The following is a 16211-nucleotide window of genomic DNA, read 5'->3' as shown; positions in this document are numbered from 1 at the left end:
CCAGTTTCACTGAAAGACTCAAAAAGTTGAGATCTATAATTACATTTTATTCCATTATTCAACCTCCAGATAGTCATGGTGGTTTTAAACACAGTATTAAAAGTAGCAACTTTGATATCAGGCTGATCTAACTTCAGGTTTTGGCTTTTCTACTTATTAACTGTATGACGTTGGGCAAATTACTTACCTTCCCCAAGCTTCAATTTCCCCATCATTAACAGTATTCCTCATTTCAATTATAATAGTCATGTCTAAAAGGGATATTAAAGTTTTAAATGAGATAATACATATCAGTTGTTTAGCAGAGTGCCTGAAATAAATGGATGTTAAATGAATATTTTTTGCACATCCATTTATTTCAGGCCCACTGTTCCCAGGCAACTATTGGTTTGCTTTCTGTTGCTATAGATTAGGTTTCATTTTCTAGAATTTCATACAAATGGCATCATCACTATGCACTCTTTTTTTATCTGGCTTCTTTAACTCAGCTTAATTATTTTAAGAGTCATCTGTATTGTTATGTCTATCAATAGTTCTTCACCTTTTATTGCTGAGTAGCATTCCATTGTATGGGTATACCATTATTTATGAATCAGTTTGTTAGGTATTATTTTAATAAGAAGAATTAAAACTCTTGGGATTTGCTCTAAAGAAAGAAGATGTATCGTTTCTTCCTTCAGAGAGACTTAGGGGATCTGAGCTCCAAAGAGAAGGGGATACAGATCTGTTGACTACAAGTGGGCTGGTCTCTGCAATATGGCTACAAGACCAGACTTTAGTTAGCCAGGAGGAGATCCTCTATGGGAAAGCTAATTTCTAGTTTTTGTTTTTTGTTTTGTTTTGTTTTGTTTTGAGGAACATTAGCCCTGAGCTAACATCTGCTGCCAATCCTCCTCTTTTTGCTGAGGAAGACTGGCCCTGAGCTCACATCTGTGCCCATCTTCCTCTACTTTATATGTGGGACACCTGTCACAGCATGGCTTGCCAAGGGGTGCCATGTCTGCACCCAGGATCTGAACCGGCAAACCCCTGACTGCCAAAGCAGAATGTGCATGCGCACTTAACCTCTGCACCGCCAAGCCGGCCCCCTAATTTCTAGTTTTATATTTTCCTTTTTTGGATCTTAACAATTTCTTTTATCCCCAAATCTTTCATAAAAGTCATGTTAAATGTTATAGTCTCTCAAACATTTAAGGAAGAAGTAATACCAATTCTGCACAAAATTCTTGCAAAAAATTGGCTTCATTTTTGAGGCTAGCGTTGCCCTAACACCAAAACCAGAAAAAAAGGCATTACAAGAAAAGAAAGCTATCGCCCAATGTCTCTCATGAACATAGAGGCAAAAAGCCTCAAGAAAATGTTAGCAAATAAAATCTAGCAATATACAAAAGGGAGAAATACATCATGATCAAGCAGGGTTTATTCCAGGAAAGCAAGGTTAGTGTAACATTCAACCACCCATCAATGTGATTCACTACATTAACAGAATAAATGAAAAAAAAAAACCTATATGGTCATCTTAATAGATGCATAAAAGGCAGCATTTGACAATATTCAACATCCATTTGTGATTTTTAAAAAAGCCATGCATGAATATAAGGAAACTTTCTTAATCAGGTAAAGGGAATCCATAAAAATCTATAGAAAACATTATACTTAGTGATTAAAGATCAAGTACTTCCTCCTAGTATCAGAAACAAGGCAAAAATGTTTACCCCTTCTATTGTACTGGGCATCCTAGCCAGTGAGGTAAGGCAAGAAAAATAAAGCCATATGGACTGGAAGGAAAGAAACAAGACAGTCTTCATTTGCAGATGACATGAAAATTTTGTAGAATAATCTAATCTACAAAAATCTGTTTAGGAATAAATATAATAAAATATATGCAAAACCTGTATACTTAAAACTATATGACATTAATGAGTGAAATTGAAGATCTAAATAAATAGAGAGAGATACTTTCTTCATGAATTGTATCAGAAGAATTAGTATTGTTAAGTTTTCAGTTCTTCCAAATTGAGCTATAAGTTCGATATAATCACAGTCAAAATTCTAGCAGGCTTTCTTTTTTTTAAAGAAATTGACAAGCTGATTCTAAAATTTTTATAAAAATGGAAAGGATCTAAAATAGCCAAAACAACTTTGAAGAAGAAGAACAAAGTTAGAAGACTTACACTGCCTGATTTCAAGACTTGCTATAAAGCTACAGTAATCAAGACATGTGGTATTGGTGTAAGGATAGCTATATAAAGACGGTGGAGTAAGGATAGACACATAGATGAATGAAACAGAATAGAGAGCCTGGAAATAGCCTGCACATATATGATGAATTGGTTTTTGACAAAAGTGTCAAGGTAATTCAATAGGAAAAAAGAATTTTTTCAACAAATAGTGCTGGAACAATGGGATATCCATATGGAAAAAAAAAGCAAAAAAAGAAAAAAGAACCTCAATCGCTCCTTGATATCATACATAAAAATCAACTTCAAATGAAATATATCATAGACCTAACTGCAAAAGCTAAAATTATAAAACTTCTAGAAGAAAACATAGGAGAAAATCTTTGTGAACTTGAATAAGACAATAATTTCTTAGTGGAGGCACAAAAAGCATAAACAATAAAATAAGTTGATAAATAAGAGTTTATGAAAATTAAAAACTTCTGCTATTTGACATATTATAGCCTGATCTCTGCTACACTTTTGGAGGACCTGTGAATACACCTGGAGCCAAGCTGTAAGGAGAGTGAGAGTAGCTTGAATAATTCAGGTCCAACATAGCAAGAATAACCTGTGGAGAGTGGAGTCTCCTCAGATTTACTTCAAAACCTCCTGTTCCCTGGGCTTTGGCCACTTACTCAAATAGAGTCTTTGGCTGCCACCATCATCCTGTCTCCTAACACCACCCACTGTCTCAAGTGCAGGGCGGGTTCTGGCGTAGCCTTCACCATGCTTGTTGTGACAGTTGCTGCAGCAGTTCTGACCTAACCAGACCCAAGGAGGGAAGCTCCAGCTCCACTCCTGGCTACCCTGAGGGATTGGTAACACTATCTGGAAATGGGAAAACCTGTACCAATGAGAGACAGGAGACTGGAAGTATCCAGCAGATAATTTCCTCTCCATTCTCCCCTCTGGACTGTTTTTAGGGCTTCTTGGAAGCTATCACATACAACCAACCAACCAGATCTGTTTTCTTGTGAAGCCTTGGCTAGTTCAGTTACAAACCACCTACCTATATTTGTTTTTGCTCCTTCCTTGAGTCATTTCCCTTTTTCCTTCACTGTTGCTGCCTTGAGCTTCTAACTCCCAATACCCAATTGAACATTTGCAGTTGAGTTTGCCTCAGGCTTTGCTTTCACAGACTAAGACAAAAATGTAATAAAAACCCAAGGAGAAAGTCAGTACGATTATTATATCCTCTTTTTACAAACAAAGAAATTGAGGCCCAGAGAGGTTAGGTGACTTGTTCAAGATCCTAAAGCCAGTAAATGGAGGAGGCAGGATTTGAATTCTGACTCCAAAGCCCATGCTCTTAGCAACTCTGCTATTATTCTGCCTGAGAGAGCTTGGTCTGGCAGCTTGTCAGCTGCTTCTTCCTAGACCTTGATTTTGAAGGCAAGATCTTGCCCTTGTTATAAGTTCTGACACTTGCAGAGTCCCTGTTTCATAGGAGCTTTGTTGCAGGACTTTCTCTGCGTATTTGTACTTTGAAAAAAGATCTGACGGGGCCAGCCCCATGGCGGAGTGGTTAAGTTCGTGGACTCTGCTTCGGTGGCCCAGAGTCCATTGGTTTGGATCCTGGGCACTGACCTACACACCGCTCATCAAGCCGTGCTGTGGCAGCATCCCAAAGAAAAAATAGAATGACCTACAACTAGGATATACACCTATGTACTGGGGCTTTGGGGAGAGGAAAAAAAAAAAAAAGAGGAAGATTGGCAACAGATGTTCGCTTAGGGCCAATCTTCCTCACCAAAAAGCATACTTAAAAAAAAAAAGACCTGAGCCAGTTTGGATGAAGACTAGTTGTAAGACAAAGCATATTAGAAACAGGAGCTCTAGCTATTCTTGACAGCTGGGGAGACAGATACATTCAGCAAAGGGAACATTTCTGACCAGGACAAGATTGCTCTTCCGGTTGTGATGTGAACTAGGGACCTTCAGATGTCAATCTGCCTGTCACTAGACATAAAAAAATGTGTGACCCACCCCCCCCCCCCCCCCCTACTATTCTCCAACTGCTATTAACATGACAGATGTGTCTTGGATTGCTAAAGCGTGGCCAATTCTATTACACTGATCATATATAATAGGGTGGAAGCAACCTTTCCCGTTCCTGTGCATTTTTAAAAATTATATATTCAGTTATTTAGGTATAAGTTTTGAAAAGTCAGCTGGGATTTCATAGCAAGAAGACATATTTTTGAAGTTGGAAAGCATGTTTATGAGGGAGAATGTGAAAACACAATTAATATTGCTTCTATAGTTCAATAAACCCTTATGGATGATCTACTTTGTAACCTATGTATCCTGTGATAGACCTTGGGGATTCAAAGGTAAGAAGGACAGAGTCCAACATAGGGTGACCAACTCTTGGTTTGCCTGGAACAGAAGGGGTTCCCAGGATGCAGGACTTTCAGTGCTAAAACTGGGAAAGTCCTAGGCAGATTGAAACAAGTTGATTACCCTACCTGTGCCCCAAGGAGCTCATAGGCTAGCAAGGAAGATAGTTACACAAGTATATGTAGTGATGAAATAGAGTGATATGTGAAATTAAGGAATAATAATAATAGCTTTTACTTCTATAGCACCTTCTGTGAGCCAGGCACTATTTAGAATAATGACTTTATATGTATCAGCTCATTGAATCCCATAATAGCCTGTGAAGTAAGGACTATTATTATCTCCATTTAACATAGTAAGACATTGAGGCACTACTAAGGAGCAGATTTGGGATTCAAACCCAGGCTGTATGGATCTAGATCTGAGATCTTAACCTCCAAACACTGCTCTTAAATGCCTAAGGCAAGAAGTAGCACAGAGGGGTGAGTGATTAACTCCGTGGGTGACAGGAGGTGGTCATGGGAGAAGGGCAGGTGGGGAAATGGGTTGGAGAAGGTGATGCCTGAGCAGGATTTTGAACAGTGAATGATGAATCAACTAGCAGGAATGAAAGAAAAGGGCATTCCAGGTATAATAGCTCAGATTAGGACATGGAGATGTGAAACATCATGGTGTACTGGTAGGTCAAAGCCTGCAGGGGCCCTAATAGTACTCTTATGGGCTCTGACATTTCCAGTAGTACTTCCCATCCACCATGCCAGGACCTTGGGAAAGAAGCCTAGAGAGGTAGCAGGGCCAGACCATCAAGGGCGTTGCTGTTCCAAGATAAGGAGCAATAGATTTCGACCAGTTCGCAACAGGGAAGCACTAGAGAACTTCAAAGAAAATCTGAGATTTGCATTTTTAGAGAATTACTCTGGTAGCATCCAGAGGGTAGTTTGAAGGGGACCAGTGGTCTTGTGGGACCAGCGACATGGGAAAACCAAGTATGAAGCTCTTGAAAATGTACCTGTGAGAGCTGGGGACTTCAACTACAGAATGTGACAATGGAGATAGGGCTGGACAGATTAAAAAGATGGAGGAAGTAAATGGACCAAACTTGGTTAGTGATTGGATGGAGGGGCTAAAGGAATCAGGAAACCTGAGGGTAACTTCTATGAACTTTGCTTGGTTGATTAGGTATATAATAGTTCCACCAATAACTAAAAGAAGAAAAAAAGGAATACAAGAGGAAGAGTAGATTCAAAAGGGGAAAGATAGTGAGTTCACCTTTCCGCAATGTGACTCTCAAGGGCCTGGAGGAAACCTAGATGGTATTGACTATTCTAAGCATTTCGTAAAAAAGAAATAGTTTGTCCTAAAGTCTACTTAGTTTTCTGATCAAAAGTGAAATAATTGTAAAGGAAGTTTTTGGAGATGGGTATGAAATAAATAGAAAGAAGAAGAATTAATATAATATTAATGCAACATCCTTTGGGTTTCCCCTGAGGTAGAAAACATTTATTACATTGTTTTATGATAAGATATCAGTGGCTTAATTTATTATTACTCCTAATAATATTTGTATTTTATAAAAGACAGCAATACTTAACTGAATCCTTGATGAAAGAATTTCAGGTACCTTAATCCTAGAGATGGGACCATTTTTTTTGGCAAAGAAGCCTTCTAGAACGCCTCAAATCATAGTACATTTTCAGCTGCTAATTCCGTGTGCGTGGGTATGGGCGTAATTTGAACATTGAAATTTGCCATAAGTTCTATACATGTATTCTACTCATAATTTAACTAATTCCTCAAAAATACTTGCATGTTTGTTTGTTTCAAGACATTTAAGATCTTTGGTATCTCGGCTTCATAAGTATAGAAAATCAGTTATTACTGATTAATATGGAAAAAATATTTACATGACTTATTGAATTGAATTTGAAGTTATTTTCTTTTTAAATGCCATTTTTCAGCTCTATTCTCCCCTTCTAACCCCCTAAGTGTGATCATGCTTCCTTCAGAATGCTCTGTATCCCTTAAATGGGGGAAAGGGCATACCGCTCCTCATCCCCACGTAAACTCTTATCTGTGAGTGTCTGATGCATGGTCTCTGGATTAAAGTGCATGAACAATGATCTTGTTTACCTACTGCACCCTTTAACAGGAAAGCTTTAAGTGGTATCTCATGGATGCATTAACTTGAGTGTAGCATGTCTTCTTTGAAACAATCAGGAATAGAAGGAATGGAGTAATAGAGATTGAGGGAGAGCAAGGGAATTTCCTAAAGATCCATAGTTAGTCAGTGAGCCAGCAAAAGTGCCCTGCTATCCTGACATCTCTACCCACCAGGCATTTCTGCCGCCTTCCTGTTAGAATGCTATCTTTTGTGAAACAGCCAAATCACATAGAAGAATGACCCTGCTCTTGTGATGGAGTGGCCTGGGGATACTTTCTACTTGGCAAAACTTCACCCATCTCTCAGATTTCCTAACTTCGGTTTCTATTTAGAGAAGCATGCTGCTCACTATTCCAACATCATCCATCTTTGTCAGCACCTAAGGCCACAACTTCATCTGAATGGCCAGTGATATACTGCAGATAGAGTGCACCAAAGACATTAAACTCTGCATGACATTTATATGGACTCTGAGCCCACCAGAGATGGATTGATGCTGCCATAAATCCTTGGAAAAGCTAGGCAAAAAACAGACTAAGGAGACCTGGTGGTCGTGGTGGTGGTGTTGGTGGTGGTGGTGTTGGTGATGGTGGTGAGAAAAGCAATAGCTTTCTCCATTCACTTTCCCCCTCTGCAGCGGTTGGTTTACATATTATTTAGGAAATGAAGAAATCAAGTAAGTATGGGGATTTTCGGGGCCCAGCACAGAAGCAAACTCAGCCTTGATTATCAGTGGTACTTCCAGTGGCCTTGGCTAGGTCAAAGACCAGCACGGGTAACAGGACATTTACAATATCCCACTTTAAACCTAGTGCACCCTACCAACCAAACATCTTCATGGAATAAAGAAAGGATTTAAGGAACACGGGTGCAAAAGTGGCAGTGGATCAAGCAAGGGTTTGCATGCAAGCCCATTGTGTCCCCTTGGCAGGTATCCTCAACATCACAGTCATGATGTTATTTATGGGCACTCTCACCTAGGATAGACAGAATGCTGGCATTCCACTCTGCATGTCAAACCTGCAAACTAGATTAAAGACAGCAATATGCCTGGATATGTAGTCAGGATTATCAGCATGATGGGATCCATCTTTACCTGATCCAACAGGTATTTTGTAGGTACTCAGGAACCCAACTGGAAATTGATCTTATACAAGAAAAGAATAATTTATCTTTCATAGCTAATGCTAATCAATTATGCAAACACATAATGGCCTTAAGCTTGCTGCAATCAAAATGCCCAATTACCAAAAATGGGGCTTCCTCACCCCATCCTTGCCTCTCCACATGGACATGTATGTGCTGTTGCAGACGACTGTGTATGTGCTTGTGTGCATTCTTCATGGACTGCCCGCAGCTAACTTTGGAAGATGTAGATTTTTTTATATCATTTAAACTGCAGCAACACATACATACTTAAAAATAATCAGTGACTAAGAAAGCTCCACGTTCACATGAAGAAAGACAACAATCAATTTGACTTACCAGTTTAGGTTGCTCGAGGCAGCAGAGGAACAAGTTGTTGGTAATTGTCCAGTGCTTTCATTCAATAAATCACATTGGCTTTGCTTTCTCCTGTAGCTCAGCCTCTGCGCAAAGCAAGCAAACCTCCTTCCTATTCTGTGTAAAGAATAAAATGCGAACAGGATCACTACAGGCAAGAGCCGAAGTCCATGATCACTAAGCTACTCTTAAAGCAAAATAAAAGAGCAAATGACGTACAGGGAGAGAAGGGGAGAGGGAAACTGCTAGGCTCCGAATCTAGGTGTAGTATATTCTTGGGACTGCAGCCTCGGGAAGGCTTGATTTCTCAAGCTCTCATGCGTATAGTAAAAGGATGCCGTGACTTCAGTATGTCTTTAGCCTATTGTATCTGTGAGGTCCATAAGGAGCGGCATTCAGGGACAGCAAGCTTCATGGCAAACAAGACTGAATCGGTACCGACTGTCACTCAAGGGTGAGCAAAGGGGCAGTGAGGCAGCCACTTAGCTTGGTACTATACCAACTGCAGGGAAAGAAATATCGTCTGGCTTTCAAGAGCTCATCGAGCATTCTGTGACTGCAAATGATCTACAGCTCTCCTGGGACCAGGCACCCCTTTATTCCAACAGCTGCCTGAGACCAGAAGCACACAGGTGGCAGCCACATCCCTTCACCTCGAGGCACCTGTGCAATCCTTTACAGGCTCCCAGCAGGAGCAAGGGGCATCTTAAGAAAGTTCCCAGTCCTGTCACGGCTGCACAACCAATGCTCGAGCTTTTGTCTGAGGAGGTTCTGAGAAAGTAGTCAGCAGACCTGGGACTTAGGACACCAAAATGCTCAGTCTTAGGAGGAAGGTTCCAGTGCTTCCTCCACGCCAGCAAGTATGGGTGCACCTGGCTCCTTTCACGTTGTTGTGCTTTACATGACTAGTAAGACACACAGAATGGATTTCCTAGAAAGCTGCTTATGTAGGCATTTTTCATGTTTCTCGCTGAAATAAAATGGCAAGTGACCTTTACAGGCTGCTTACTATGCTGGGGAGACATTGCTGATTGAGAACACATATGAATACCACACACATGCACATGAGCGCACGCACACACACGTCCTTAGCAACAGCATTAAGAATCTCTCTAAAGCTCTATTCAGATGCTCTCTATGCCAGATGAAAGCTTAGCTGCTGTGATGATTCAGAAATAATTCTGGACCCTTTTACTAGGCACTGATTCTGGTCTGTTATTTATACCTGGCACCGAATCAACTCCCAAATTTTGAATGTGACTCTGTGGCACATCAGGAGAAAGTCTCTTGGTTATAAACAAGAGGGTGGAGTGTTAATCTTTGGCCTGGCGATTAATTAGAATCCTGGGAATGGGATCTTGTATTCCTGAAAATTTCCCCGTTTCTAAAGACAGCTCTCACCCTGGCAGCTCACTGGTCCCAACAGGTGGCTGTTCTGGAGCTGGAATTTGAGGCAAGGCTAAGTGACTCATAAAACCTGGGTGTACAAAGGAAGAGTTCAGTTTAGCTTTTCACAATTGTCTTTTACTTCTCTTGTTCGAAAGGCAATATCTCCCTTTGGAACATTTTTTCTCTTTTTCTCTCCTTGGATTTATTTGTCCGTGGAAGCTTTGCTACAAATGATCTAATTTGGGAATATTCATATCCTCGAGGTTCAGAAGGCTATTTTTTCATCAAGGATTAAGAAAGAGTCAGACTACCCTTTTCCAGTTTAAGCCTAAATGATTGCCAGGTAAAACTTTACCCTTATCTCTAGAAAAACTTTGACTTCAATGCAGATTTACTTAAATTCCATCTCCTGGGGTAAGTCAGGTGACTCTGAGCAATTTTACTAAGGTTAGGGGCTACCTCACAGGGGTCATGAGTTCCATCTGCTATGTAAACCTAAGGGGACGATGCCTCCTGTGATAGTGGCATTGCTTTCTGGAGCAAATGGTCAAGTCTGAGTCATTTCATGAGTCCGTGTCCATTGCAAAGGAGATCCATTCATTCATCCATTCATTCATTAAGCCACTCTTCAACAGACGTTTATTAAGTACTTAGTAGGTTAGATACACTGTGCCAAATACTTTAACGTTACCAAAAGCCTATCTATGAAGTATAAATTCCTGCGATACTTTAGCAAAATTCTCTATAATTTGGCTCTGCCCACCTGTCTAGCCTAATTTCTTGCCACCTTCCTTCTTGCCCTCCATGCTATATAGCCTTTTGGAATGTCTTTCAGTTCCTTGGAAATGCCATACCCTCTCTTAACTCCAGAATTTTGCGTATGATATTCTTCTGTCTGAATGTCAGTCACTTTTGTCTGGCTAACTCATGTACAGTCTTAGATTCTTGGCTTAAACATCACCACTCTGGGACATTTTTCTAGCCCCTGTGCTGTTAGGGTCCCTGCTTTAGGTCCTATAGTACCTTATACCCTCCCATCATTATATCCATCAGATTTTGTTGCTCTTACTTATTTAACATCAGTCATTCCCATTATACTGTAAGAGTTTAAGTGCAAAGTCTCTTATTCACTGCCTTATTTCTAGTGTCTAGCAGAATTTCTACCACATAGAAGGCATTCAATAAATATTTAGTGAATGTTTGTTGAAGTGCTTAGCATGTATTTGTTGAATGAATGAGTAAACCATCTCAAAGAATAACTTGGATCTGAGAATTGAAAGAAACCCTAAACTTCACTTAGTACATCTAATTTTTCCTTCTAAGTGGCCATCCATTGAATGCTTGCCTCCTCCAATTATTCCTTCTCAATTAATCTCAGCCCATACTGATCGCACACTTATTTTGTCCTCCACCCCCGGCACTTTTACAGCATGTTCTTGCTTTTTGTTCTCCAGCTGTTTCCTGGAGTTTGTCTCATCTCTACAAACCGGTATTCTCCATAACTCCTAGCATAAGCCTGCAATTATCTGATGCTTGATTCATTCAACAGCAAACATTTGAACAGGGAGTTAAACGATCAGAGTCTTGCTTTAGGAAGATTACTTTGGTATTAGGAGAAGGATAGGTTGGATTGGCGAGACGTAGACAGGACTCTAATAATGACTACAGCACAGAGATATGATTTAAAAGGAGCGTTGCCGTTTCTTTCCCTCCACCCCTCCCCCAGTACCCCACCCTCCATATCATAATACCAGTGTTCTCATTTGGAACACTGAGAATGTTTGTTCCATACTCAGCACTTCCCCTCCACCCAATTCCACCCCCACAGTTAGTTCACTTGCTTAGGTTATTCCTGAACATGTCTCACTGATTAAAGCTCCTTTGAAGACAGGGATTGCATTTTAGTTATTTTGTATCTTCCCCCTCCAGCCGGCACACTGCCGGGCCCAGTATCTTGCAGCACTTACTGCTCAATAAATAAGAAAGGAAAGTACTTATTATATGCAAGGCATTGGTTGAATCACTATGAGGAGGGGTACAAAGATGAATGAGGCATCTTTTCAAAGATAAAAGATCTATTTAGTGAGAGAGATGCAGCTTATTATAATACAGCGAAGAATTAAATAAGTGCCATAAAAAAAGTATGAGCAATATGCTAAGGGATCACAAAAGAATTATTATTTCCTCTGGATGCTTAGGGAAGACTCATGGAAAAGGTTGCTTTTGAACTGAATCTGGAGGAATGAAGACATCTAGAGGTTGAAAAAAAGAGAAGGGAATGGAATCAATGCACAGAATTCCTAGAACATTTGAGGAATAACAGGTAGTCCAGTTGGGCTGAAGTAAATCATGATGGGAGCATCTAATGGAATTCAGTCTCCACAAGTAGGCTGAGGCTAGATTGGGGAGCACTCGAATGCTACGTTGAAGAGTTTGGACTTTATCCTGTAGGTGACAAGGATTTGAGCAGGAGGATGTCAGCGCAGCTGATTAAGATTCCTCTGGTCTAGCCATTGGGGACCATGAACTGAAGTGGTAAGAACCTAGAAGCAGGAAAACACTGATAGTGAGGGCCTGTGAAAATGGAAATTAGGAGATGAACATGGGACACATTTTGGAGGTAGAACTTATAGGACTTGTCAACAGTACAGGTGAGAGTAGGGGAGGAAGTGAGAGAGAGTGGGAAAGAAGCTGAAGATGACTTTTAAAGTTTTAACCTGTATGATGGCAGATGATGGTGACATCAGTACATCCCAGTACACAAACATAGAGATAATTTAGGCATTGATGTCAGGGACTGTGTACCTTTTGAAGACAGAGAAAAAGGCAGGAGACTGAGTCCTTGGAGCCTCATGAATGTGCCTGGACTGGTTTGAAGAAGCAGTTCAGTAGCATCTCAAGAAGTCAGTTCAGGCTGTGACCCATGAAGCAACACTCAGGGCCATTTACAGGAGAATGGGTGTAGAGTTTCCCTAGAAAGAGGACTTCTCAGTTAAATGTGAGGGTTTGCAATTTCCCATCTTGGAGCCATTTAGCTCATTAGAAAGAACCTTGGTTTGGGATGAGGAGTTTGAGCTTGTGTCCTCAAGCTACTCCTCAGCAGCTGTGTGACCTTGGGCAAGTTACTTTCTATTACTAGGTCTCAGTTTTCCTACTTGTAAAATGAGGGAGTTGGGTCAGTTAAATTCAAAGGTTCCTCTTAGTATTTTGTTTTCTAATTTGTGAAGTGCAACGTTCAGAATACTTGTGAAACTAGGTGAAAGCCTACCAACATCAGAAGCTACTAATGTCCACTCTCTCCTGCAAAATCATGCCCATATTTTAAGAATGTCCATATATCACTGAAAATGCATGTCTGCCCTGCGGTTAGTTCCATGTGGTTTGTTTGTGAGACGTAAATTTAAATTGATCACTTTTTGATGACCATTTTCTAAGAATTTTTCACTCATTTTTTTTCAGCCAAGATTTTTTTAAGGGGGTGCCTTTTCATCGGAGTCTCAAAATTAAATTATGGGAAGAAAGCGGCAGTCCCTTACTGTGGTCAGCAGAGTCTGGCCAGCCTACTTCCGCTCCCTAATCTCCTGACCTTCCTTAGGGCGCGGCTGCTCAATAACGCTCCGATTCTTTTTTCAAAAATAAAATGTGCTACTTATCAAAAGCTGCTAAAAAAAAGACAGAAAATAAGAAAAGAAAACTAACACCCCAGGGTGTATCTGAACATGCTTATTATGTGCAAAGTTGTTAGTAATGAATGTGAAACTCTGCCATCTCCTCCCTCTCAATTTCTAAGCCCCAAAGAAAAAGAAAAAGTGGTGGGGGAGGGCATTGGCTATTCAATCCAAAGCAGACCTTTTCAAAAGGGGCAGACTGTTCATAGGCATGGTATTTCTTGATTATTTTGTTTTAAGCACCAGTTGACCTTTCAGACTAAAAGTAAAGGTCCCAAAATATCCTGAGAAACCTTCTTTTGGATTTTTTTCTCTAAGTCTTGGAGACTAGATTCATGACATTCAAAAAGACTCTTCAAAAAGAGATGGTCCGTATGACTTCTAGTGTGATTTGATGACAGAGTGTTTATCTGAACTAATCATGTGAGATTTTCCAGTGTTGCATTTTTGAGAAATGGGATTCTCTTAAGGAGGTTACAAGCACTTCACTGAAAGCTTTCCAAGAACGGCTTCATACCACCCGCCTCTCAGCAGCCTCTCGCCAGGCTGTAGCACCGATGTGATAATCAGGGTCCGTGCTTCTGAAAAGTCTTCTTGTTCTGGCTGCCACCCTCCTTTCAGTCATCATTAGAATTCTCGAGCTATGAATCCCCTATTGTCTGTCTGAGCCCAGGATCCCCCACACCATGCCGGGGAAGGAATGTGAACCTCCTAGGTCTGGCTCTAAGTCTCAGCCTTATCCAGCAGGTCACAAAGCCCCATTTATACACAGCTCCAAAGGTTTATCATAATTCTTTATCTGCTCAGCCCCATATATCCTCTAGGGCAGTCAGGAGACATTTGGTAATGAAGCCCATTTATCCTCATTTTCTCAATTGGCACACTTAAAGTTCTAATATTTATGTTCACACTGTCCTAATTCTGGATGTCAAAGATACTATACTAGACAAGTAGCATTGCCAAAGCATAATTGAACTGCACAGGAGAGTTCACCAGAGTCTGATACATAATGTGGTTTGTCATATTAGCAATCATTGCATCACAAATAGTTACTTTTAATAGCTTGGTTGAAAAATAATAATAAATGCTGTCCTTTATCAAACACCTCCTGTGTGTCATGCAGCAATATCACTGAATTCTCACACCCTACAAAGAGGAGTATCTGCTTTTTATTGATGAGGAAAATGAGGTTCAGAAAGATTAGTTAAGTTGTATATGTACATTAAGGAGCTAAGCTGAGATTCAAACCCAGATCTCTGACTGCAAAGCTTGTGGCATTTGTACTTTACTTCTTTGCCTCTTACCAGAAATACAATTTGTGAGTTGTCTTAAATTGGTATAACACACTTATTTTTCATCACAAATATGTGAAGAATTATGAACTTAGGCTGTTAAAATGTTTTGGCCAACCAAGTAATGAGATCTGTTCTGTTAAGCATTAGCACAGTGTCAGTTCACAGTAGGAATTTGTGACATTTGTTTCACCTATCAATAGGTGGCAGTATTCACCTAAATCTCTCCGAGAGGAATTAGCACAGGTCACTTCTCCTTACAACTATCCCCAAGGCCATCTACATTCTTTGATGCACTGGATTTTATCAGAAGGAATAGCATTTACAATAAATGGGTTGCTAACTAGATCTTGATCATGCCTCTGTATAGTGAGATTTGGACTGTAGAGGGGTTGTGGGAGAGGACGATGAGCCATCACAGAGATATTGGGACCCCTTTTCATTCACAACATTCATTTTGGCCATTTCTCTGGGGAGTTGTTTTGTTTGCAACTTAAAGCCAAAGATTTTTGTGTCTTCACTTACTTTAAAAACGTTCTGCAGAATTCTCAAATAATTTAAAAATGAAATTGTTAATGCCCTAGGATTTGATGACTCATACAATCATAATTCAGAGAAAGAGTTTCTTCAAATCCAGGTAAAAAGTAACTGGCAGACTGCATGGTTTCAATGTGGTTTCAAAACCCTACGTGCATGTAAACCTACCCATCAAACCATCTGAATCCTCAGCAGGATGCATGAAAACTGGAGTCCACAAGATAGGTAAGGGCTCAATATACAAGTCAAAGTGGTCAAGCTGATGAGCCAAAATACTAAAGGATAAATGACTGCTGAATTTTAGGCAGACTCTTCCTCCTATTCCTATGTATTCTTCCTCCTCCTTTTTTGTAGAGAAAATCTTAATATCAAAAATATCTGTAGTTAAAAGCATTAGCACAGAATCTGTCTCTATTTTCTAGCTATCAATAAGAGTCTGCCTAGTAGGATTTACTTTTTGTTTGTTTGTTTTGTGAAGAAGGTTGAGCTAACCTTCTGTGCCAATCTTCCTCTATTTTGTATGTGGGACCCCGGCACAGCATGGCTTGATGAGCAGTGTGTAGGTCCCTGCCCAGGATCTAAACCCACGAACCCGGGCTGCTGAAGTGAGCGCACTGGACTTAACCACTACACCACCGGACCAGCTCAAATTTGCTTTTATAAAGCCAAGAAAACAAGTGCAGTGGGAGATAAAAGGATAAGCTGAAAGATTCTTAGACCTGTCTTTGTGTTGACTTGTCCATTTTCATTTGGGATACTTGGAAGTGATCATTATCATTGATGACCAAAAAGCACTTGGAAATCAGATAAGATGGGGAGTCCTAACTCTCAACTAGGTTGACTCAAGTAAGATTCTGAGGAGACCAGATTCTCTCAGAAGAATTCAGATTGGCTGGTGGATGAAGATAGAAGGCTGCAGAGACTGCATATTAATGCTCTTTTATGTTCCCAAATGGTGTGAACGTCTTTCTCTTCTCTCACTGTAGTCTTCATAACTATGTTAGTGTTCTCAGCGAAGTCTAACTTTGTTAGAGTTACTTGGGACTCTGCTTTCTTTACTGGATTGAGATCTCCATGAAGGCAAGATTCAGGTCTCACT

The 16211-nt window shown here is 40.3% G+C and overlaps 1 protein-coding gene across 5 annotated transcripts in view; it reads right to left on the bottom strand.

Moving 5' to 3' along the window:
* The window catches only part of ANKFN1 (ankyrin repeat and fibronectin type III domain containing 1), a 371664-nt gene that overhangs the window by 144690 nt on the left and 210763 nt on the right, over nt 1-16211 (bottom strand). For all 5 annotated transcript variants that reach the window (XM_070560769.1, XM_070560770.1, XM_008519821.2 and 2 more), the window contains exon 3: nt 8209-8343. In XM_070560769.1, coding sequence (XP_070416870.1) covers nt 8209-8343 — 135 coding nt within the window. The remainder of the gene's footprint in view (nt 1-8208; nt 8344-16211) is intronic.

The sequence above is a fragment of the Equus przewalskii genome, chromosome 10, assembly GCF_037783145.1.
Source record: "Equus przewalskii isolate Varuska chromosome 10, EquPr2, whole genome shotgun sequence".
Taxonomy (NCBI): domain Eukaryota; kingdom Metazoa; phylum Chordata; class Mammalia; order Perissodactyla; family Equidae; genus Equus; species Equus przewalskii.
Note: the sequence above shows the minus strand (reverse complement) of the source record. Positions and strands in the feature narration are given on the sequence as shown.